Source organism: Haliotis cracherodii, unplaced genomic scaffold, assembly GCF_022045235.1.
Source record: "Haliotis cracherodii isolate W230 unplaced genomic scaffold, xgHalCrac1.p SCAF_8, whole genome shotgun sequence".
Lineage (NCBI taxonomy): Eukaryota > Metazoa > Mollusca > Gastropoda > Lepetellida > Haliotidae > Haliotis > Haliotis cracherodii.
In genome coordinates this window covers 21305555-21331862 of record NW_027266341.1, presented here as the reverse complement: position 1 = coordinate 21331862, position 26308 = coordinate 21305555, and the positions used below count along the sequence as shown (strand labels likewise).

The 26308-nt window shown below is 38.9% G+C and overlaps 2 protein-coding genes across 7 annotated transcripts in view; both read right to left on the bottom strand.

Moving 5' to 3' along the window:
- Positions 1 to 4123: 4123 nt before the first annotated feature.
- Positions 4124 to 8403, bottom strand: LOC139449476 (uncharacterized). The gene is made up of 5 exons (XM_071230892.1): positions 8376 to 8403; positions 7193 to 7358; positions 6762 to 6898; positions 5665 to 5827; positions 4124 to 4259 (listed from the first exon to the last, which is right to left on the bottom strand). The coding sequence occupies exons 1-5, from the start codon at positions 8401 to 8403 to the stop codon at positions 4124 to 4126; spliced, it is 630 nt and encodes a 209-aa protein (XP_071086993.1).
- Positions 8404 to 15002: 6599 nt separating this feature from the next.
- LOC139449433 (transient receptor potential-gamma protein-like) overlaps positions 15003 to 26308 on the bottom strand; it is a 119490-nt gene continuing 108184 nt past the window's right edge. For 4 of the 6 annotated variants that reach the window (XM_071230823.1, XM_071230825.1, XM_071230826.1 and 1 more), the window contains exons 10-12: positions 25928 to 25969; positions 23326 to 23515; positions 15595 to 18337 (exon numbers count right to left, since the gene is read on the bottom strand). In XM_071230823.1, the coding sequence (XP_071086924.1) occupies positions 17661 to 18337; positions 23326 to 23515; positions 25928 to 25969 (909 nt within the window). In that variant the 3' untranslated portion in view covers positions 15595 to 17660. The other 2 variants (XM_071230827.1, XR_011652176.1) reach the window with 2 other exon arrangements.

Genomic DNA, 26308 nt, shown 5'->3' with positions numbered 1-26308 from the left:
ATAAAGTCAAACCTTGTTAGTCCGGACTTACTGGTTTTCCGGAATCGGGTACAGAAGACTACAACGTCGGCAGTTCGATCCCCGTCGCTTCATACCAAAAGACGTTAAAAGATGGTACTTGCTGTTACTCTGAATGTCGGCATGATGGGATCAATACAAGGACTGATCGGCTCGGAGTCAGTATACTGTGTCTGGGTGGGGTATTCATGTTAAACTGCGGCATGATGTCTCAGTGGACCAGCACTATAAACCAGCATTAGTCCGAACTATATAGTACAAGTTGCCACACACACAGGTGCGTTCTAATCGCTATATAAGTGCAATAATCTTGAACGCGACGTTAACCCCCTTTTACTTCGCCTCTCAATCAAAAGAACAATATTCATAATAGGTCATTATAAAAAATACAGTAGCAAATTAAATTCACTCTACCTGTCTATAGTTGATTATTCTGTAACGGAAAGCCAACGTCACAACAACAGCGCAAATGAACGCGTTCCGTATCTAAACACTTACATATATATGTATGAATAAATTTCCAATTTTTTTTCGACGATCACAACCAATTTAACTCATTCAGAATTTTGTAACGCTATTCAAACATTGATTAAACCTGTTAGATAGGCGCGGCTCATGCGATCATGTGATAAGCAACGCCTGGCTCAGCGAGACAATGAAGCTTCAGGAAAATGACGAAAACTTGTATAAAGATATACAAAGCATGGCACAAAAGAAAAGTCAATAAAACGTGCTAGAAAGACGGTACAATATGGCTATGTCCAGGGTGAAGTGTATTAGGACCACATATGTTAGCAAATTTCCAATTCAATCAAACTCGAATACGACGCCTATATACCCGTAGTTCATATGTTGTGGAATATTTGTGACGAAAACTGCGGGCTCTTTAACTTCATGTCATTGTCATATAGAGAGAAAATGGCTGAGTATGATTTAGGGGTGCACTAGACTGAAGAGCTGACAGCTGTATGTATGTATAATAATAAAAGGTACTGTCATCCCTCGTTAGTGGCGCCATACTGGCCTGTAACACTGACTGCCTAAGATATGTAACTTAACTGAATAAGTCTTCAGCAAGCCACGCTTGCCGTAAAAGGCGACTGTGCTTGTTGTTAGAGGCGACTAACGGGATCACGTGGTCAGGCTCGATGAATTAGTTGATATATGTCATCGTATCCTAATGGCGTGGATCGATGCTCATGATGTCGGTCACTGGATTGTCTGGTCCAGATTCGATTATTGACAGACCACCTTCAAATAGCTGGGATATTGCTGAGTGTGGCGTTAAACAACAAACAAACAAACAAACAAACAAACAGATAATAAAGCTACATTAGTTACGGTGGTCGTTCCATCCCCTCGTTTACTGTCATGTCAGGATAGTGAGTGAGTTGGGTTTAACGCCGCTTTTTAACAGTATTCCAGTTATATCGCGGCGTGTCAGCTTAATGTGGGAGGAAATCCCTACCTGATGCAGGTCTCAGACGTTTACCACTTCGGTGAAACCCACGAGCACGGGTATGGTGCTGACAAACCGTGGCGAACCGGGATTCGAACCCACAATCATAGGTTTCTGGCGTGCCCAAGGGACGCAACTCTGCACAGCGAATAGCGGCGCCTTAGACGACTGGGCCACCTGTGCCCCCTCATGTCATGATAAGGTTTGAAAGAGATTTTGTCGTTACCTGCTTCTGTAAACATCAATTTGCTTATACATGTATTTTCTTTTTAATCCCCTTTGTGTATTGTGTATGTTGTAAACATGTTCTTACATTCTAAATACCGTTTTGAAGAGTGAATGAATGTTTTTTTAACGCCGCAGTCAACACTATTCAGACTTTATCATGGTTGTCAGTAAACATTCGAGCCGAGGCCAGGTAAATCAGTGGTTTGCTCCCGTGAAGATCCGGGTTAGAATAGGTCTTCATCAACCCATGCTTGTCGTAAAAAGCGACTAACGGGTTCGGGTGGTCAGGCTCGCTGACTTACTTGATGCATGTCATCGAGCCCAACTGCGTAGATCGATGCTCATGATCTCAATCACTAGATTGTCTGGTCCAGACTCGATTATTTACAGACCGTCGTCATATAGCTGGAATATTGCTGATTGCGGCGTTACACAACATGAAAACAAAAATCAGTGGTTGGCTGCATGTACATCGATCAACGCCATCGGGTCAGGAGAACAGACAATCCGGTCGCATATTGTAAATCACTAGATCCTGCCCGTTGGGTGGTGGGATTGTGGTTCAGCTTTCGCTCGACACGCCAGTGGCCCGGTAGGAATTCCCCAGATGGATGCAATGTTGGAAGCCCATTTCCGGTATCCCCCGCCGTGGTATTGCTGTTAAATGCGGCGTAAAACCGTACTCACTCTCATAACTTGGTCCTAAAGATTGTATGTATCTATTTTACCACGGAATCTCGACGAATGTTGGTTTTGAAGAACCCTTAGAGATTCGCAAGTGTATCTCCCCAAGATTTGCAGGGCGCGACTTAAATAGATGTTGGGCACTTGCATGGATACAATGTACTATCCTGGGGTGGATAGAGTCTACTATCCTGGCATGAATATACCCTACTATCCTATTGCGTTTAGTAGTCGTGTTGGGATCCGTTGTTTATGGGATCGAATCACAGATCCGTCCCTCATCTTACCATTGGTCAGTCAGCACCACACCCATGCTGGGAGTTTCATCACATTAGTCAATCTTCGTCATCTTAGATTTGTATCACGTATCAAGCTGTCATGCAATATACTGTTCCTAGCGACGTAAAACCCAATTCACTCACTAATGCAGTGTTTCATTCTTGCAGTAATGGTTTGCTTACTCAAGATCAGAGAGGGGCGGTCGGGTAGCCTAGTGGTTAAAGCGTTCGCTCGTCACGCCGAAGACCCGGGTTCGATTCCCGACGTGGGTACAATGTGTGAAGCCCATTTCTGGTGTCCCCCGCCGTGATAATGCTAGATTATTGCTAAAAGCGGTGTAAAACCATACCCACTCACTCACACATTACGTAGAGGGGGAGTGGGAGGCTCAGTCAGACATGCATTTTCACAAGATGCAGTGTGTTGCATGTAACAAATTGTGTACAATTGCTGTACGGCGTAAATGCCCCTTAAGGCGTCACCATTCACTTAGTGGAGTAGCGTCCCGTAAGCGTGACACAATTCAACCCTGATCATGTTTCTAAGTCTATGGGGGCACGGGTGGCCCAGTCGTCTAAGGCGCCGCGATTCGCTGTGCAGAGTTGCGTCCCTTAGACTCACCAGAAAGCTATGATCGTGGGTTCGAATCCCGGTTCGCCCCGATTATGTTTCTAGGTTTGTCAGCACCATACCCGTGCTCGTGGGTTTCAACGAAGTGGTAAACGTCTGAGACCTGCATCACTTCGGGCTTTCCTCCCACATTAAGCTGACACGCCGCGATATAACTGGACTACTGTTAAAAGCGGCGTTAAACCCAACTCACTCAACCACTCACTGACTGTAAGGTATATAGACCGAATGAAAAACAGCGTTTAAAGAAACATTTTTTTATTGAAATATTTACACAAATATTAAAAGGTTCATAATCTCAATATCAAATTTGCTTTGTCAAACGAAACTGACCGACATTCAATCTGTTGACACACTTCTCGGAGACGATGTTAAGACGGAGATGGCTATATGTACACTTCGCCAGCACGAGGATCGACCACAACGCAGAGAGAACAAGGGGTAATATATAACAATGTTTCCGTAAATGAAATCGAAAATAATTCAAACATTATCAAAAGTATTGAGAATAAGTTGAAATATACCTGATCGAATGATTGAACACATGATGTGTAAGTGAAACCTAACTGTTCAACAGGCAGTGCGTTTGCAGAATTCGAATCAATGAAGATTGCGTGTAGTGTGACATTGTGAACCAAAACTGTCATAGTCCGAGCTGAAATGTGTTCACATTTGAAATCTTTAGCATATAAATCACAAAAGCGGTTGATTATTTCCCAAATTGTGAAAATCTCTTTCACCCCTGCGTTGCAGCCCCTCCCCAACCCATTAACAGAGACATAGACACAGAAGAACGCGTGTCCCCCATTTTAAAGATGAGCGGGTCTAGTTTGTTGTCTCCTTGCCTTCGCGGCAGACGCTGGGAAGGCTCTTCTCGTAGAAAGCCGACATGATGTCGCCTATTGTCTGACTGCACCCTCTCAGTACCTCCACCTCGCACTGGGTACGCCTCTCGGCCAGACTGGAACGTAAGAAAGATCAATTGGAATAATATGTAAACAAGCACGAAGCTTCAATTTCAAATGTTCTTTTGTCATGCAACGTTATTCATACATTCGGAACACACCTGACATTACACAGTTGAGTTACAGCTCCGAGAAATATCGGCGCCATGGCGACTCCAGTTTTAGACGCGGACCTCAGAGAAGACAGTTTTAATGTCGACAGGTGTTCGTGATTATTCTTTATATAAATAAACTGTTGTATACCCTTGATACATCTCGGCAAGGTGAGAAGGTTAAGTGTAGGTCAAGGAGCATGAATGGGACTTTGTAGTAAGTCACCTTATACATATTATAAGGCCCATGCATATCGTAAGAGGCGACGAAATAGATCGACTGGTCGCTGACTTGGTTGAAACGCAGGCTTTAGTCGGACATGGTATATGGTCGTACGATTATGACGAAGACCCATCTGAGAGCTATGTGAGTGAGTGAATTATGGTTAAACCATAATCCTTCCACGCCATAGTGACACTATGGACACAGTCTAAGAAGTAACCGAACCTGACTACTGGATCCTCGGCTTTTAAGACCAGCATTGGACACTGGGTGCTTACTCTCCCCGGAATTATACAAACCTGACCGATATTTAGTGAGGAAAGGAAATTAATTTATTGAAATGCTTGATGGACGTATATGGTTGATAACAATAAATTTAGTCGGGGTTAGGTTTGAGCTAGAAATAGATTTTATTCCCGAAAATACGAAACATAATAGTAGCACTGAGTGTGTTGAATTTATTACTTATGAAATCAAATCTCTTGTCCTTAACTCTGTCATAACCATGACCTTTCCAGTAAAAAATATCGGTGGGCTGGCCAAGTGGTTAAAGCGTTCGCTCACGCTGAAAGCCCTTGTTCAATGTGTGAAGTTCATTTCTGGTGTTCCCCGCCGCTATATTGTGGAATATTGATTAAAGTGTTGCAGGCGCCAAAGAATTCATTATTTTCTTTACATATCAAGAAGACAAAAGAAATTTAGAGTGAGTGAGTGATTGACTGGGCCACTCGTGTCCCCATATACCTTAGAAACATGATCATGGTTGAATTGTGTCACGCTTATGGGGCGCTACTTAAAGGGGCATTTACGCCGTACAGCAATTGTACACAATTTGTTACATGCAACACACTGCATCTTGTGAAAATGCATGTCGGACTGAGCCACCCGCTCCCCCTCTACGTAAAGAGTGAGTGAGTGGGTATGGTTGAACGCCGCTTTTAGCAATAGTCCAGCAATATCACGGCGGGGGACACCAGAAATGGGCTTCACACATTGTACTCTGTCGGGAATCGAACTCGGGTCTTCGGCGTGACGAGCGAATAAAAGAAATGAGATGATTACGGGCATCTTGAAATTCAAACTTACGCGCAGACGAGGGTTTTGGTGACACTGTTGGAGAGTTGTCTTTCCTTGCTGCCGAACCGGATGACAACGGAGAGGTAGCCGATGTATGTGTTGTACTGGGAGTAGCATGGCATCAGGCTGGTGGTGTTCATCAGGCAGGAGAGGTCGTCATCTTCCTCGATAACTGAAGGAGAAGACGTTACAGCTGTCACTGTTGTGTGTTTCACGGCTGAGGGACATCTTCGAGTGTTATCATGACAGTGTTTAAAAAAGTATACCGATTTTCTTTCCTTGAAGTATTAAATGTATGGTTAATTACGAAAAATGTGAAAGATGTACCAAATATCATTTATGAACCTTTTTATGCTTGTGATTGTCCAAAAGTATCATGCACTCACACGCAATATTACTCAACTGACAGTCTTTGGAGGTACATTCAAACATGTTCTTTCAACGAAGATTACCAACATTATGTTGATGATGCAATTTCCCCCTTGACTTGTACCATATGTTCCCGTATATTTTAACAGTGAACATTTGACTTGCCTTTGCATGTGTTTGTGAGGAGTGCCACCGGGTGGCAGGATACGCTCAATTTTTCGTCACTGGTATCATCACTAATTGATTGGACCGCCTCCGTGGTCTAATGGTAGAGTGTCCGCCCGGAGAGCGGAAGGTCCGGGGTTCGATCCCCAGCCGCGTCATACCATAAGACGTTAAAAGATGGTACTTGTTGTTACCCTATCTGGCGCTCGGCATTAAGGGTCTAACACAAGGACTGGTCGGCTCGGAGTCAGTATACTGTGTCTGAGTGGGGTATTCATGTTAAACTGCGGCATGGTATCTCAGTGTGCTAGCACTATAAATCGGCATCAGTACGGACTAGTACAAGCAGCCACAAACACACACACACACACACACACACACACACACACGTGCATGCACGTCGCTATATAAGTGCAATAATCTTGGACGCCACGTTAACCCCCATTTCACCTCACTAATTGATTGTGATTCATGAGCACATGTTTATGATATAGTCGGAATCGTACAGCGGACTCTTCTCGCAGAGTTTATTTATGATCATGGAAAGGGTTTGATCGTATGTGTGGACTTACGTGTGAGGTTGTCACAGAGTCCGGCGTAGGCCTCGCTGACTGTCAACTTGTCGAACAGCGGACGGAACACTGTGGAGATCTCGTTCTCGGAGGAGCTGAGGTTCTCGTCGATACACTTGACAAACTTGTCCTTGGCCCTACATGTGATGAAGAGTAGCTCAATGAGAACAACGAGTGAACATATGTGATTCTTTGAAACAGCGTTTGATTTAAGGAGAAAGAAGATGTTTCTTAATCCAAACTACAAACTGAACTGCTTGATATACTAACGTTGTAGATAGAATAAGCCAGACACTTCTGGTTTTTACAAACTGGAGGCAAACTTTCTTATTCTTCATCATTGTACTTCTAGAAAAATTTGCATGGCATCATTATCTGATTTCGTTTTATGAAAGTGTTTTGTATCACGTATATTAAAAAAAGATACTTACTTGCAGATGGATTTGAAAGCCTTCTGGGTAAAGTTTTTCGATACTGGCTCATCGGCTGGTGGGGCTTCGAACTCGGTATCGTTGGCGATCATAGACAGACACCTGACCACGCCCCCACCCATGACGTCAACTTCAGGCTCGCCATGTACCATGGACAGGAACACCACTAGGTGAGCACAGGAACACAATGTCATTATGGTTGACTATACATATTGATCAGCAAATGTTATTGTTTAGTTAAGAATTGACTTCAATATTTTGTTTGCATTAATGCAGGTATAAACGTTCAGCAGTGTGCACACTTTCTAACTCCGCTTATCGGATTTAAGCAAAATGTGCATTCCAGGTATTACGTATATAGACGAAAAAAAATAAAATATTTAATCATTGACACAAAAATATTGAGAACAATACGAAATCAGTGACAAAGTTCCACGCACTAATGCAACATTAACCCCGCCCCTTCTATTATCAGCCAATCGGGAAACAGTAGCACGCTAGTTGGCGTGGCCTAATTTCATTTCGGAACAATATTTTGGTGGGTCAGTCAATAACGGAGACACCTGCAATTTATTAATAAGTGTTTATGTAAATTTATCTCAGGCTGTGTTTTTGCCCGAGACAACAATATCGCAGTTACGTGACAAAGACCTGTGTCGAGTCTGGACAAGTGGTCGATAGTATGAATAACACCCAGGTTATGATGACACATTACCAGGTAGATTACTTTGCAATCACCTTATCCCGATGTAGCCCACACACACATATATGTTGATTTCGCTGATTTAGATCGTTTAAAATATTGAGACCATTTACACTTACAAGATATATAGTGGACTCAAATGATTAATATCCTCACACGTTTTGTGGAAATAAATATATTAATAGTTAATAGATAATTTGAAAAGTGAATATACTTCTAAATATACTAAGAATGATCATTGTGCAAGCACTGACCTGTCGTTTCAAAAATGAAACTGACAATGTCTTTCATTCCTTTGGAGGTAAATTATAATTTGTTACTTTAGAAGTAAAACTGAAATACTGATAACATCAAACTTCAAAACAAAATATACTGCCAGGGAGAGAGGTGGGAGAATATAACTCCATTGGCTCCAAATCACAATAGTTTGTGGCATTATCCGCTCGTGGCTTTGAAGTTGTCAAGGTTTTGAACACTTACCAGCGAGCAATCCTATGAAAGTCTTCATGATGATTCGGTGAAAGTAAAATCCAAAAGCGTGGTTCAAAATGGTATTGCAATAGTTGAAACTCAACTCGAAATGACACTCTGTGTTTTTGCCCGCTTTTTATAAGTTCGAGACTGCGAACGGCACAAGGTGTCCCAAGTCGGAAGTTAGCGCTGGTTGGTCGTGTCGGTAGAGTGGGGATGTCACCTCCCTCTAATCTCACTGAACCCGCTAAGCTTCCTTACCTCTGCCTGTGGATATTCTAACACACGTGAATCGTTGTTATTGACGTCATTACCTGTTTGTGAAATAAACTTTCTTGGTGATTTCTTGAAGTTCTTCAGAATTTTCAAATTTGCTTTTTGCTTAATTGTATGGAAGATAATCCACACTTAAACTGTGTTGAAAATATGTTTTAAAAATAATCGACGTGAGTACACTTAGAAGCAGCTGAACAAATTCAAATAGGGTTCCAAATTGTGGAAAAAAGTCTTCCTATATTTTTTCGTGTTTTAAAAATGTGTTTTAGATGTATTTTATTGTTTGCAAATAATTCCTTATTTGTATTGACGTTTCCTATCCAAATGTATTCCGATGATGCAAATTAGCTTGACGGAAAGAAAAGCACGTTCAAACATCGCGGCGACGTGATTTTATGGCACGTGACCCAAGTATCACGGTCAAGTTGGCTTCTCTCACGTCCGCGCGTCTCGCACCTGTTTATCAACTGTGACATGGTGACCTCGGCTTAACTCTTCACTTCGTTACGATTGCAACCTCAGCACATGTAGAACGGTTGTGTTTCTTGTTGAGCCCCTCCATGCTAAATTCCTTATGTTTGTTACATTTGATGATTCATCAGTTCCTAACTTTCGAAAATGAATGTTAGATGTTATTTTACTTGGCGAAACATTATTTCGAATACCTTATTCAATACATTTCTGTAATGGAAGCTAGTTTTGACTAACGTGGAGGGGGGATACGTGTGCATCTTTTGAAGTTTTATTTACTCTTCCTTCGTTGGTGAATGAGTTTACCTTGGACTAAGAACAAGCGCATGTTGTTTGACGCATCATGAAATCTTCAAACATTTGGTTTTAAGTTACATTTCATATTTCACTGCAAATATATATTCACATCCCAATATATATTATGTGAATATGGCTTTATATATAAATCAAACTTTTAACTGTGTCCACATCAAGACATATTGACAAGTCCAGTGTACATTAATGCACTTAAGCGCTTAAAGGGCTTAACGGAAATTAATATCTCAAATTGTCTTTCCCCTTCAAACTGCTGTACCAGTCATTTCACCAACAGGTGAATCAAGAACACACAAATTGCAAGGCAAAATCGCAAATTTCACATATTAGTTTACATTTTAAAAGGTCAACTGTGTTCATCTTCCATTGAGTGAAACACCAGTAGACTTTTTAAGTTCTATGCTTTAAGAACATGATTGCAGTTGCTTTGCCTTCAAGGTTATGTATTGACTATAGAAACGCCCTCCTGCTACATTCTGGTCGAGAAAACTCCATATATTCGGGTGATAACAAAATTATTCCATTAATGATTTCGATATTCTTTGATCTGTTAATGCATGCTTAAGACTACAATTAGCATACCAGGGGAATCTGACGTGGGTACGTAACTAGAGCAGTATCAGGTGGCTTTTGGAAAAATAGAAAGCACGTCTGCATTTCCTGGTGTATAGAAAAAAAAGTAACAGAAATAAAGTCAAGGTTAATCTCCGAATCCTGTCCGGTTTGTTAGGGCTGTGTTGCAGGACATGAAAGTTGTCAGTTTCCTGCAACTTCTATATTTTCTTTTAAAATCCACCATATCTTGATGAGCGGGAAGAGCTGAATGGTACGGCCTACTGACAACTACTTCGCAGTTCACCCATTCTTAAACAGTTATGAACGGTACAGTTAGATCACCTTGAGATATATACAACACATTAGATGAACCCAACCTGTGAAGAGAGTGTTGTCTTTTTTTACATTGCAAACACGTTTGCTTCAGTGTTTGTAGTCATATTTAACATCAACATGTAATGTTGTACATTGTTAGAGGTGTTCCAGCATGGTATGAACTTCAGCTAGTTTGGTTTAACCCTGCTTTGTGAGGGTTTTCAGTTACATCACGACGTGTCAACTTAATGTTGTGAAAAAGCCCAAAGTGATCAGATCATTAACCTTAACCATATTCAATTTCACGGAGTTAAAGGTATTTCAAGTGTCTGCCTGGTTTGTGTGTTAAACCTACACATGTAGATCTACCATAAAATACTTATATCTCGGCAGCTAATGGTCAGAGTCATTGAGGACATGTCTACTAGCGAAAGTAATTCAGGTTCAGGTTCTTGTGTACAGTTTGAGAATATGCAAGTTTGTTACAATCCTACCAGGGTATAACGGTCACGTCAAACGAAAACACATCAATATTACCCATAAGGGAAGAATGATCGTGTGTAATGACTATCGGATATTTCCACATGTGCATCTTTGCGAATCTCAATGCTGATTGGTCAGTTGAAGCTATAATGCTGACATTGAGGTGCTTGGTACTGGAATGCAAGTATGGCTTTCCAATCGGAAGACTTCATCTATTCCATGTAACTGCGAAGTCTGGGTTCGGCTCCCACAAGTGACCACCTTTCCAACAACTAGTGATCAAAACACTTCATTGTCCTCCTGTGCACTTGATCTTTAAGGCCACCACAGTAAGCATTAGTCCTGATTGTGTCACAGCAGCCTGTAAAAAAATCGAGTCTGGCCCAGATAAACCAGCCGTTGTTAACATGTACAATTAAGTGAGTGAGTTGGGTTTAACACAGCTTTTAACAGTATTCCAGTGATATCACGGTGTGTCAGCTTAATGTGGGAGGAAAGCCCGAAGTGATGCAGGTTTCAGACGTTTACCACTTCGGTGAAACCCACGAGAACAGGTATTGTGCTGACAACCTAAAAACATAATCGGGGCGAACCAGGATTCGAACCCACAATCATAGGTTTCTGGTATGACCAACTCTGCATCACAGGCCTTAGACAACTGGGCCACCCGTGCCCCCTCGCAACCTTCTGAATGTACTGTTTATGCCACAACAAACAAAGCTTTAGTCCTCCACTGCTGGGAAACTGGTGTTTTAATAACATAACTGTTACAATGAGGTTGACAATAACAGTGGACACCTCACACTCAGTGGTCAAGAGTCATCGCTTGAACAAATACTATTGGAAACAAATAAACAATTCGTTGAAAGTTATACTACACATCTTGACAAATCATAGAAACAAGAAATAGAATCAATAGCAAACCATAATGAAAACATATAAACCTGGGCTAAACAGTCCATTTATACAAGATGTACAAAGTTTGTTTTCTAAACAATCTCCAGTTTTGAGCAGAAGTACAACATCGTTATCATAAGAAAAGTAAACAAAATGTAACGTGTTTTCTCAAACATTCTCTGTCTGCAATCAGTACCACAGATTGAGAAGAATTTACATCAAAGGTAATTAAAAATAGCCAACATTATAAAGCAACTCTTTCCAATACTAACATGATATACTTCTCAACATTTACTAACGACAAAATATACATCTTTAGTCATCTTAGCAATGTTGGGTAGTGTAGTTGAAGTATTTCTCTCAGCATTAAACAGAGCTGTTGGAATTTTGTTAGACATCCATTTCCTAAATAAAGCCTCATGGTATTATAGTCTTAAAGCAAATAAAATGCTTATTTTCAAGCCTAAAAGATGTAATGACTCTCCAACAATGTGAGTAGCACCTTAAATACAAGATAACACAAAGAGTCATAAAATTGTCACATATATGTTCCTGCTATTTTCTAATACCTTTAACATAAGCAGAACAAAGTCTCAACACTGAAATAAAAGTTTTTATCTGTGAATATAGAAATATTTTCTCCTTAAACATGTTTTCAACTTATTTTAATACAATATATATTTAAAATAATTAAATAATAGTTTTACTGACAACTGTTTCATATGTAATCATCAGTTACCCTTGTGTGTTCAATCTTGGCTCTGTTGCATATATTCTTAAACAAATAATACTGACATACACGATACAGGAAAATTCCTCAAAATACAAATTAAATGAAGGTGGATAATAAGGAAGAAAAATGAGAGAAGAGCATACAAATAAGAAGTTGAAAAGATAGCATACATGATACAACATACCAGTGAAGCTAAAGCAAGATCAGGGCAAAACCCAGTTATATCTCACATAACAATGAAATATTCATTTTGACTGTAAACACCCAAAACCTGTCAACAAAATGACATAAAATGTCTTTTTTTTTCTGGTAATGTTTGACACTACATATGAGCACCCTCGATCAAAATCTTGTGAAATTTTATGTATTTCGTCACATTGAAACCGATGAATTAAAGTTTTGAGATCATCTGTTCCATCCCAAAATCCTCAACCCTTACAAAAAAATTAAAAAATTAAGCAATATTAGTTTTTATATTTGTCTTGAACCCTGGAGATGGCTGTCTTATTTGAATTTAAAATAATCTACGGCCACTCGGTTTTGCCCTCGAGGTATACAACAGACCACATTGACAATGTTGAATCACAGACTCTCCTCCTTCACAGGTAAATCACAGTTTTGTCATTGGGACAAGCAACACATCTAAACTAACAAAAACAGACAACAAAACCTGTAAATCGATTACTCAAAGATCTACAAAGCAATCACAATAAATGAAAAGGAAATGAGTCAAAACCACAAGGGATATGTGCTTCGCTGGGTTTTCATGTACTTCATATATTTGTTTGATCATATTGATAATATTATTTTTACTTTCCCTTGAATTTTTGTTCAATGAGGAAACCTTCAGCCAGTGACTTGCAAGTTAAAATCATTTATCAGAATCAGGGCCCACTTGCACAGAGTGATCTTAGTGCTAAGAGTGAGTGAGCCTACGTTAAAGTATGGGAGTTATGATCATCTTAGTACAAATGGGTCCAGGTAAATAGGTGTCATAATTTCAAATCTGGTTAGTTGGCATAAAAAAAAAGAAGTTTTCAGCACCAGATGAAAATTTAGAAAAACTAAAAACATCACTTTTCTTGATTAGCCTGAACACATACAAGTTATGTGATATTTTAAATATACATTTTTTTTTAATATGGATGTTAAACTGTTAACTACCAGTATCAGTCCAGTATGACCATCACTTGACCCCTCTGATTATTCACTTCAATTGAATTAATAAAGAATCTGTCTGCATCCATTTTAAGATCTTCACTGGTTTGACCATGTTCTGTGATCTCATGAACTGATTCAGTCTCCCCAGGAAACAGGCATGGTCAACCTAATGAAGCAGCTACCATCAGTCTATTGCTGAAGACTCGGTTCCAACCCATGTCATCCTTCACAAGCAAATCTTTTAAAATATTATTTTAGTTTTCAGCTTATTAAAATTTGTTTTAAGTATTTATACTGTCTGCATCCCAAAATATGATCAGGAAAGATGAGGTGGCTCTTGAACAGGTGTACTGGTCTCTGACAAATTGAACTAAACTGTTGTGCCATTGATAACCATTTATGCAATAAACATAAATTATAATCTATTAAGTCATAAAAATACATTATATGATATGTCATATAATAAAGAAAAAATAAAATTTGTAATTCATAAAATGAAAATAAAATTTGTCACCTTTAATTTTGTTTGTTGTGATAGAGATGGTCTGTTTGTCTATTATATTGATTGTGCCTATTTATCAGTTCATATACATAGCACAAGGTACATCGAATCATAAAATGTATTACACAGAATATTACAACTGATAGAAATGATGCTCACACAATCAAATGAGATTTAAATCACACAAAGGTACGAAATGATACAAAAACTACCAACTAAGTTTGACTACAAAATACACAACATATGCAACTATAGTTATAATAATTTATATATGTGCATTGTTAACAAATGCAGAGTATTTGTGAATATACATCATGTTTCAATTATCACAAACATTTGGCCATTTCTTCATATTTAACAATTTAAAGTGAACCTTTTTGTGAAATAGTTGAGCCTGTGCTATCAGAGGAAGCAATCCTGTCTGAAACAGAGTGTATCACAACAAGCCATCAGTGCACACTGGATAAAGGATTGTTACACTATTGGTGCACACTGGAGAAAGGATTGTTGCACTATCGGTGCACACTGGAGAAAGGATTGTTGCACTATCGGTGCGCACTGGAGAAAGGATTGTTACCCTATCGGTGCGCACTGGAGAAAGGATTGTTACCCTATCGGTGCACATTTGAGAAAGGATTGTTACACTATCGGTGCACATGATCAGTGCACACTGGAGAAAGAATTGTTACACTATCGGTGCACACTGGAGAAAGGATTGTTACACTATCGGTGCACACTGGAGAAAGGATTGTTGCACTATCGGTGCACACTGGAGAAAGGATTGTTACACTATCGGTGCACACTGGAGAAAGGATTGTTACACTATTGGTGCACACTGGAGAAAGGATTGTTGCACTATCGGTGCGCACTGGAGAAAGGATTGTTACACTATCAGTGCACATGATCGGTGCACACTGGAGAAAGGATTGTTACACTATCGGTGCACATTTGAGAAAGGATTGTTGCAATATCAGTGCACATGATCGGTGCACACTGGAGAAAGAATTGTTACACTATCGGTGCACACTGGAGAAAGGATTGTTACACTATCGGTGCACACTGGAGAAAGGATTGTTACACTATCGGTGCACACTGGAGAAAGGATTGTTGCAATATCGGTGCACACTGGAGAAAGGATTGTTGCACTATCGGTGCACACTGGAGAAAGAATTGTTACACTATCAGTGCACACTTGATGACTTGATATATTATTGTTGTTAACACTGGAATTTGATGAGGGAGTTGTTTCTCTAACTGCTCATTTGCATATAGGTGAATAAATATTCACGTGTCGGTTACACTATTAGTGCAGTGGAGGACAGTGACAGTGACAGGAGGTCTTCTTGTGTTTCTAATTGCAGGTACTGGGTTGTTGTAGCAGTAAAGGTCACTCTGGTTTGTAAAGGTTACATAAACTGAACAAGAAAGGTTTGTGAAAAGACTTACAGATTTTGGCATGAGAAAATCTTTACCTGGTATATTTGAGTTCAATTATGATTCATTAATCTGAAATCAAAGAATCATCCTAGTTGAAGGCATTTAAATATATATATATATATATACACAATGATATGGAAGATAACACCATTACATGTAGATATGTTAAAATACCCATTTGAAGCTTTTCTTTCTTAACTACCAGCCCCAAATGGGCATATAACAGATAACCTTCAAAATGCATTGATGGAAGTGCACGTTAGATTGATTATGCCTCTTTGGGGCTAAGCTGTCTCACTTACCAGCTCCAAGTCAGCATAAAGAGCCTAATCTCTATGTATGTTTATATATAATCAAATTGGGCAGAGCTATCTCATTCACCAGCCCAAAGTGAGCATACACCATTTAATCCCTTCCATAATGCATTGTTAAAGTACACATACATGATTATGATAATCCATTAGAAGGGCTATGCTGTCTCACTTACCAGCCCTCACAATGGATATTAATGATGATGTGAAGAAATGAACATCCCATGAAACAACTGATATGTCTTATCTTCTCTGACTGGGTAACAAATATTTTGACATTTAAAGATGAAAACTAACTTTATACAATGTAGGCAATAATATGATCTGATAAACTTTGAACATATACTCACCTTCAGTATTGAAAAAATGCAGTTAATGACGATGCAGATAAATGGTATACATACATTATATCATACAGCCTCATAAATATATGATTGATAATACTCTATTCTAATAGTTCCCCTGCGTGGAATGATGAAAGTCTATAGAAATAGTTAATATCATATGTAAACATACACATTTGTAGTAGATCAGTGTATGTTTCCGCAAGGGAAATGAAAACTCACAAAGCCTGCCACAACAACCTCAAACTGACCAACTGTTTCAAAGACTCGCATGTGGGCCTACTGAGGACATGCTTACCCTGTTTACAAACCCCTGGTGTCATGACTTATTTTCAGTGATCCATTCATATATTTTTATCACTATTTTTTCTTTTATGCAGATAACCGAGACAGTTCATTCTCTGGTATTCACACACCTGTATTATAGTTATGAAACATATTGGACACACACAGACCACAATATAAATTTCTATGAACACTGTAAAGCTGTAACGTGTGGGTGCCATGGATAGCTCATGCACTATACTCATGTAAATGACATTTTGGAAGATAAGTATATATCTTTGTTGGTTGTACAAGGCACTGACTCTATGTTTAAAGTCATTTTGACAATCCTACCTTTATGCTGCAGTTCCTTTTGAACCTGAGGGAACCTGGTACAATAACATCAATATCAGGCTTAGTATACATAGAACCTGCACTTATGGTAACTTTACTCTGCATGTAATGGATCAGTATTTGAAATAAGCTCCTGCGCGTAGGCCCGTATCGGGTGGATCTCGTGTCGGGGGCCGTAGCTTCAATGTTGAATGGGTTCTTATGGCCTGCAGTAAAATACCATGTATTTGTCACAAATCAGTGTCATTTTTTTTTAAATCGGTGCCTGCAGCTTCTAAGGTGTGTGTGTCCTGATTGCAGCATATCAATGTTTTTTCTTATTTCAGACACTGAATGAGATGCATTACGATTGTCTACAGCTGGATAGTTAAGGATTATTTTGGATACAAGCTTATGATAGTTTGAGAAGTTACTTTAGACTCAAGTCAGAACTACCTTTCATTAACATCTGGTTGAATAAAGCCATGAATTTAACATTTGGGGAGAAATAAATCTTCGTACTATAGCAGTAGTTAAAACTGAACATGACTGTATTATGTGAAAACCTATTAAAAACTAGTTAATGTCTATACATTCTTAAACTTGTTCCTCCTTAAATCAAAGTAAGGAAGGTGTTAGGGACAAGACTAAAGCCCTATTGAGAAACACCAAATCTACACACAGGAGCATTACAATGGAGAATTAGGATCTAAAGCCATTAGGCATATTTTCAGTTTCTATACCAAGTTTAATTAACCTTCACAAGGCACAATAGATAGAGTGGCAAATTTGTTTCATGTTTTAAAGGTTTTGAAGCAGTTTGTCAGATCCGTTGCTTATGTAGACAATGTTGCATTGTCATTTCTATTGCAATTCATATCTGTCTACACCATCACATTACATAAATGTAACTCTTTTACTTGAGCAAATAGTTGCCAGCACTTCACTAGCTGAGGGTCCTAACCTGGCTGGGGAGTGGGAGGGGGAATCGGATGGGGACAACGTCACAGGCTGCATCCCATCATCGGCGTGAGTGACTGTGTCTGTGTTCAAGTTGCCATTCCGCGACAAAGAATCACTGACTTCTGAGTACTGGTCAAAGGACTCGCCCAGGCCCTCGTCCTTGCGATGTGCAGACATGACGCTCTCCGTGGAGTTTGGTCTGTCGTCGCGAAGATGAACCTTGTCCTCCAGTCCTGTCAATCTCCCATGATTCTCATCCTCATCCAATGGCGACGCCAGATGAGTCTCGATTTTAATCTCATCGGCACTCACAACAAATTCACAGAACTCGCCTGGTGCTGGTTTCATTGACTCCCTGCGTTTCCGCTCTATCTCCTCAGGAATAGTTTCTGCTATTATCCGTGAGGAGGTCACTTCCACTGAAGGAACATGAACTGGCGTCTGGGAAATGGCCATATCCACACTCAACGTATCCCGTTTAAACGAACTCGACTTCCAAGTCTGGTTTGCAGCACTGGCAGATGTTGACAACTCGTGTAAGGGCTCCATTGATAGGGAGCGTTTCAGTCTGTCTAAAGACATCTGACTTCGTTTTCGGGATAGTCTGCGATCTGAAAACATAACAATCATTGTTAAACTCTTGCACATGGCAGCTGTCAGACATTTTCAACTTGTTAAATTTGTAATTTAAACAGTACTCTTTCTCCTTTTCTTCCATTTTACCTTACAGTGATCATTTAATGCAAATATCAATTTACCTCACAATTTGATTAAATTGGAGTATTACTTGACCATTTTCTTTTTTTTGGATTCGTATCCATATTGACATTATCGGTTACACATGAGCGTAGGTTAAATAGTCCATTTTATTCATTTTAAAAACACTTTAGTTCAATGTGCACAGTTGGGCAGATGTTGTGGAGATGAGATTATATCAGGGGAACAATCCATTATTAGGGGTCTTGGAGGGAACATGCGTTAGATAAACTGGTATACAATTTTAAAGGTCAGTGCTTTGACTGCAATAAGTGATATTCATGACTGCCCTCATAAAATATCAAAAGCTCATTGCTGGTTCAAAGATTAAATGATTTCGACAAATTCAAGGTCCTCAGAGATTTGAACTGGGTTACCATTTTCATCATTTACTTATGCAACAATAGCAAATTTTGCAATAAACCTACAAGAGTTTTTCCCCTTTAATAATAATAAAACGACAAGGCTTTGTTTCTCTGCTTAAAGTGTTAATAGTCTTATATTGATCTTAAAGGTTTTTTTAGTCATTGCCTTTTTTTTCAATATGTAGATTTTGTTTGCTATCTCTTTCCCATTTTTTATTTAACCAAATAAACACCCAATACAACCATCACAACCAGAACTTGTAGTTTTCTCAGCCAACTCAAGGAAACATGGGTAAAATATCTACACTGATCTCAAGTAGGCTTACAAGACTTAGCTCCCTTGATCTATTGATTGAGATAAAATAGCAGTTAAGTATCTGATGTGAAATGTTGTTTATATTTATTCTGTGTATTTGTTTTGTGTTGAGTAACTTGTGATGAAAACAAACAATAATATTGATAAGGGCAAGTTAGCCAAACAATTAGGGCATGTTGTGTATAATCTAACTGAATGGGAGGACTAATGATTGAGAGGTAAGTTAACTATACTACTCAAAAAAGTTAAGGCCCACTTAAAAGAATCAGGTGGTGCTTAACCTTTTTGGAGTAGTATAGTTTGGATGTAAATGCCTGGATGGAAGGATGAACACTGAAGGAAAAATGGAATAAAGAGGCAGATCTAATGGTTATGAACGAACACATGGGGTTAATAAGAGAAAATGTTATGCGTAAATGTTACAGGAAAGAATGCATTCACGAATAGATAAAACAAGGACAATGAACCGTTACGATATCAACATCATGCCAATGTTAATGTTTGGCCGACATCATTGACATATACTGGATCATTTGATAAAATCGCAACTTAAATTATGAACAAAAAAATCGCGCCTTAATATTTCATATTTAAGGAATTTAATCAACATTAAATTCTGATTTTGAAAACACAATTTTCATCCTTAAATTAAACATATTTCAAAAACTTTGTCTTTCGATCCTATATGACAACAATGAATTCAATGCCAAAAATGTGCAAGAATATAGCCCGATGAAAACTGATGATGAGTTTACACATGAGCATTAACCCAATATGCGCACACGCAATCTGAGAGCGGGCGGGCGGGTGGACGAAACACCAGACAGGCAGATTCTAACCTGAGGAGATGCAAAGCAGGCAACTGACTGGCCAACTGATGGACTGACGGACTGACGGACAGGTTGCAGGCAGCACACACTGCAGGCGACATAGAGGCACACTGAGGAGACTGGAGGAGTAGGAGGAGAGGGATAGCCAACCAATGTCCATGTGACCATAGCTGCGAAAGAGTGCTCGGAGCAGGCGTGTCTTGTGAGTAAACGTGCAGCTCAATCTTGTACCGTGGCAGGCAACTAGTCTTTCTTCACCCTCGGCATTCAGTGCAGCTTTTTTATGTTTATGATTATTAATGTTATTATTTAGTTTTTATAATTGTCTGTTCCCTAAGCAAATACAAAAATCAAAAGAATATGAACATTATTTACTTATAATACAGAGAGTATCTTTTACATAATTTCCATCATAGATCTACAATGAACATTTAGCCGAGGGTGAATTAGTCTAAAAGAGCAACAAAATAAAATATTGCTTCCCAACAAAGAAACAGAAATTATGAATACAAAATGATTAGATTTATGAGTGAGTAAAAATTCTTCAATCTGAGGCATATTTCATTTGCTTACTTAAATGCATTATAAAAACATCCACTACAATATCACACAATGAAATAGTGCTAAATAAAATGCCTCAGTTTGAAATCATGAAAACGTGGTGACTAAGGTAGTAGAAAGATTGTGACCAATGACAAAAAACAATACCTACAACAAAACATCAAACAAAACTGACACAACAAAACCATTACAATAAATTGAAATTTAATTGGTTCCAAAGTTCCATGGTTATCTCCCTTTATAACACAGCCATCTCAGGAAAAGATTGGTAAGAAGAGAAAATTAAAAAAGCCTGTTGCCAGGCAACATATATCTTTTAATAATAAATTCTGAAATTAATAAAATTACAGACAGGCCAGACCAGACAAAAAATAATCAGATCTGTTGAAGATAACAATTTTTTGTAAAATGATAATTCCAAAAGTGAATGATTAACACATTCCTCCAGTATAATTCAGCAATTTCCCGTAAAAGTAATATAGTCTTCAAACTGAGTTGCTATGTTACCAAGAGCAAAGGAACCAATAAGCTGGCTTGAATCATTAGGCCACACCATTTATTTTCACTTGCTTGATGGATCCGATTGTAAATTTTGTCAAAATTGAGAACAAAATTCAATTCTGAATTTGCCCTTCTGGGAGGTAGTTTCATATAAAAACTCTGTAAAGCAAGTGAAAAAAGAGTATGGCCTTACTTAAAAACAAACATCAATTATTTGCCTACTTGTGGATAATAACAAATACAGTTCTGTTCCTATTGGAATAGGTGGATGGATAACAACACTGCTGGTTCAGAGAGCCACAAGCAACCTGACGGACCCAGACAATACCTTTAACATGTTCCACATACCACTATTCAATAGCGTTCCTTATCATTTATGTGAGAAATATTTTAACATGACGGCATAAACAGGAAGATCAGTTTTGGTTTGATTGTGCGGTTGGTTGAAAGTTCAAATTAAGGTCGTACCCTCACTGTTTTGATACTTCCGTGCCAACTATTACATAGCCAATGACATAGCACTCTCACAATCAACACTTCATACATAGATACAATATATGTGGTACCAGTACGTTAGATACTATCACAACAGTCACTATACATACACTTGTTGCATCCAATATGGATTTCATTGGAGGGAAGGTAAAAATGACTTTTGTGGATGATAATTAATTAATTATGATATATGAATGATATATCTTACATATAAAAACTACACCCATTCTTCAGAAAGTGTTATAAACTGGCCAAAACCACAAACTGTTGTGATTGTTTTATGGAAGGCTAACAAATTTTACTGACAATGATTTGCGTATTTAAAGACATTCGGAGAGTTTAAAGCAAAAAGATTGCAGCAGGGAAATTGGTGATTTATTTTTCAATATTAATAATCTGGACAGTTCAGTAAATAATAGCTTCCACTTAAGAGTTGGGGTGAATTACTTCCTTTTCCTAAAACAATACTAGAAGTCTAAGAAATATATATATCCATTTGTCTATAATACTTTTTTTTACACTCTTAGGGAGTAGGGTTTGGTAGAACCAAGTGTCCCTTTTGTCAAGCCAGCTTCCAAATACATTTCAATGACAAGAACATACAAAATTCAAAATTGAATGCATACAAATACAATGGTTGTCAAGTATTAAACAAGTCATACAATAAAACATCACATTCATTCAAAGTCACTTTCTTTGGAAAATTTCATTCTGTTTTCAAACTCTGGAATAAAAGCAATGTTATAATATACAGGGTTATGGTATAAATATTCCATGTTTGTTATATACATCATAGGTTGAACTAGGTTAGTCGAACATATCCTAATGACCTACATTATAAACTATCAGAATCATATTGCCGGTAATAGAATATTTGACAAAACAAGACAACGTCAACATTCTGGAAAAGTGAATTGGAGGCACGGTTTGAACTATAGAAACAATATTTACATGATTGAACAATAAAATACTACCCACAAACACCTTCACTTTTAACAACAAGATTTTCATCTCCCTCTCAAAAACACAATTGGAAAAAACTCATATGAAATTACAACAGCTGAAGTTCTATCATATAACAAGTCAGTCATGTTTGTAATAAAAGGTTTCAACAATTGCACAGATTCAATAACCAACATCTCCCTATATGTGGGCATTGCTACTTGTAAAACAATCTGGATTCTTTTGAAATCAAATATTTCCCGTCATTTGGTCAAAATCACACCCTAGTTGTATTTATGTGAGGGAGATCACCATCAAACATTTCATGAACAAGGAAAATAGAAAAGTAGACAAAAAACAGACATCATTCGGGCCATGCTGACAATGTACGTGTCTTGTTGCTGACAATGTACGTGTCTTGTTGCTGACAATGGGTGTCTGTTAGCAAAGGCATGGAAGCAATCTTGTAAGGAAGAACAGAAATTGGAAGAATGAAACAGTACAGAAGCAGATAGAGTTAGAAGGCGATCAACACCTTGAAACAATATTTCGAACCATTTGCAAATACAAATTCACAGACAGTCATGGAATAAACAAAGTCACCAAAAACAAACACATAGAAAGGAAATCGTAACTAAATAGCTCATGTGACCATGTATTTGATAGAGCAATCTTTCTTCTTTCAGAATTAATGCCACATGATTTCATTTATTGAAATCTATTTTTCATAAAATAATCATCACGCGCTAGGAATAATTAATTATGATCTTCACTCTTCCTGGCTTCAACACTAAGACTGCCAACCAGAGACTTCCAGTATCTCATCTTCTTACTTGTCGGCTTGGGTTGGTTGGGATTTGGCGTTTTCATCCCATTACTGCGCAGAATCTCGAGCAGCTCGAACCGAAAGGAGGATATGTCTTGTTTGAGCTCATTGACATCATCCTCTGTGACTCCTTCACCTCTTTGTGGTCCGCGCTGCTTTTGCATGATGTACCGCTTGATGAGGTCGCGCATCACAGCCTGATGAGGACATCAAATATGCAAGATGTTTACACAATGTTTGGGATTGTAGCAAAGTAGAAATGATATGGAACTTTTTAAGCTAGATACCTGCACTCAAATTAAAGTAAATATCACCAAACGACATGTTTTGCTTGGAAATCAATTTAGAAATAATGACCCATAAACTGTGATAATGAATCTTTTAAAAAATCGTTAACGTAAAGATACAAGGCATCGTCCCTCTTTCCAGATCTTCTAGCAGGATCTTAAGCAGTATTATCATCTCCGGATGTTCAGCACTTATAAGTGGGAATTTTAGACAGATTCTATAAATTTTGGATCATCATGTCATAACCTCTTTTTGTAACATGGAAGTCATTCTTTTATGTTTGTAAAAATGATGTGAAATGCAAAAACTGAAAACTTATAAAGAAATGATGTTTACACAACTCTACACACTATCTGTTCTCGAGTGAGTATGGTTTTACGCCGCTTTTAGCAATATTCCAGCAATATCACGGAGGTAGACACCAGAAATGGGCTTCACACATTGTACCCATGTCGGGAATCGAACCCGGGTCTTCGGCGTGACGAGCGAACGCTTTAACCACTAGGCTACCCGACCGCCCCTATCTGTTCTCGAAGAATTCACAATTATTGACTCCAGTCAACTCTAGATGGAAGTTGTTTTGAGACATCAGCAATGTCAACATAGAACTGTGTAAGGTATTTCGGTTATATCTTGTCAGCTTTAATCAAAGTCAGACTGGGCTCTGGAGAATTGGCAATCCTAGCAAATTTGATTAGGTCTTTGAAGGCCAACCTTGGGAGTATGAAATATCAAATTTTATGATATATATCAATCTAACAGTGGAAGATTATCCTCTTCACAGATAGACACTTGACATTTATTACACCGTATCGACCTTGACCAAAAATAGACACAAGACCACGAAACAGAGTACTCCCTTAATATGTTAAATATGAAACGTCAACACCATAGAATAATCAGTGAGTTTGGTTTTACGCCGCTTTTAGCAATTTTCCAGCAATATCACGGCGGGGGACACCAGAAATGAGCTTCACACATTGTACCCATGTCAGGAATCGAACCCGAGTCTTCGGCATGACGAGCGAACGCTTTAACCACTAGGCTACCCAACTGCCCCCCAGAAAATAATCAATCTTGATTATCCACAAATACCATTCCATTAGCCCTAAAAGTCAAAATAGCAGTGACAATCATATGAATGGATCACTAAAAATCAGTGATGACACCAGTGTTAAGCATGACAGGGAATGTTTCATGAGAGAGGAAAATGCAATGTGATTCAGGTCATAGGTGAGTGAGTGAGTGAGTATGGTTTTATGCCGTTTATAGCAATAATCCAGCAATATCACTGCGGGGGACACCAGAAATGGGCTTCACACCCTGTACCCATGTCGGGAATCGAACCCGGGTCTTCAGCGTGACGAGCGAACGCTTTAACCACTAGGCTACCCGACTGACCCTCAGGTCATAGGTGTTTATCACTGTGGTGAAACTCACAAGCATGTACATGTATCAGATACTAGGAACATAATCATCATATTGTAGCATGGATTAGTGTTTGTTTGTTTGTTTGTTGTTTAATGCCGCACTCGGCAATATATCAGCTATATGACAGCGGTCTGTAAATAATCGTTTCTGGACCAGACAATCCAGTAATTGACATCATGAGCATCGATAGATGCAAGTGGGATACGATGACATGCATCAACCATCATGCCTGACCACTCGATCCCGTTAGTCGCCTCTTACGACGATCACTGTTGCCTTTTACGGCTAGCATGGGTTGCTGAAGACCTATTCTACCTCTGATCTTCACAGTGAGGTGTGGTTCTGTCTTAATCCCGGGACACTATGCTTTTTCAACTTAAACTGGAACACTCAATAGCTATGCAAACTCCATGTTTGTTGTGGATGGTTAATATGCCGCACTCAGCAATATTCCAGCTCATATGATGGCGGTGTGTAAAAAAATCAAGTCTGGACCAGACAATCCAGTGATTGACATCATGAGCAACACACAACTTGGGACATGATGACACACATAAGAGTGAGTGAGTGAGTTGGGTTTAATGCCGCTTTTAACAGTATTCCAGTTATATCGCGGCGTGTCAGCTTAATGTGGGAGGAAAGCCCGAAGTGATGTAGGTCTCAGACGTTTACCACTTCGGTGAAACCCATGAGCACGGGTATGGTGCTGACAAACCTAGAAACATAATCGGGGTGAACCGGGATTCGAACCCACAATCATAGTTTTCTGGCGTGTCCAGGGGACGCAACTCTGCACAGCGAATCGCGGCGCCTTAGACGACTGGGCCACCCATGCCCCCGACACACATAAGACACTTGTGTAGACTACAGTGTCATGTTACTGAGGTTACCTGATATTTTATTTCTCTTTCATTGATTTTCTTCACAATTTTCTGAAAAGCAGAGAAAACATAAAAAGTAGTTATGAAATTATACTAATTGAAGGATGACTACTTTGTTTCATCATCATTAAACTAAACGCATGGTTTCAAAAAAGCAGTGTGACTTTTGTATTTGTTATGTCTGTTTGTTGTTTCAAGCCACACTCATCAATGTTCTACCTATATGATGGCAGTCTGTAAATAATCAAGTCTGGTTTAGACAATCCAGTGATTGACATCATGACCATCGATCCACACAAGTTGCCTCTTAGTACAAGCATTGGTTGCTGAAGACTAATTATAACCCAGATCTGCTGGTGTTGACTGTTGTAGACCACATCACAGTAAACA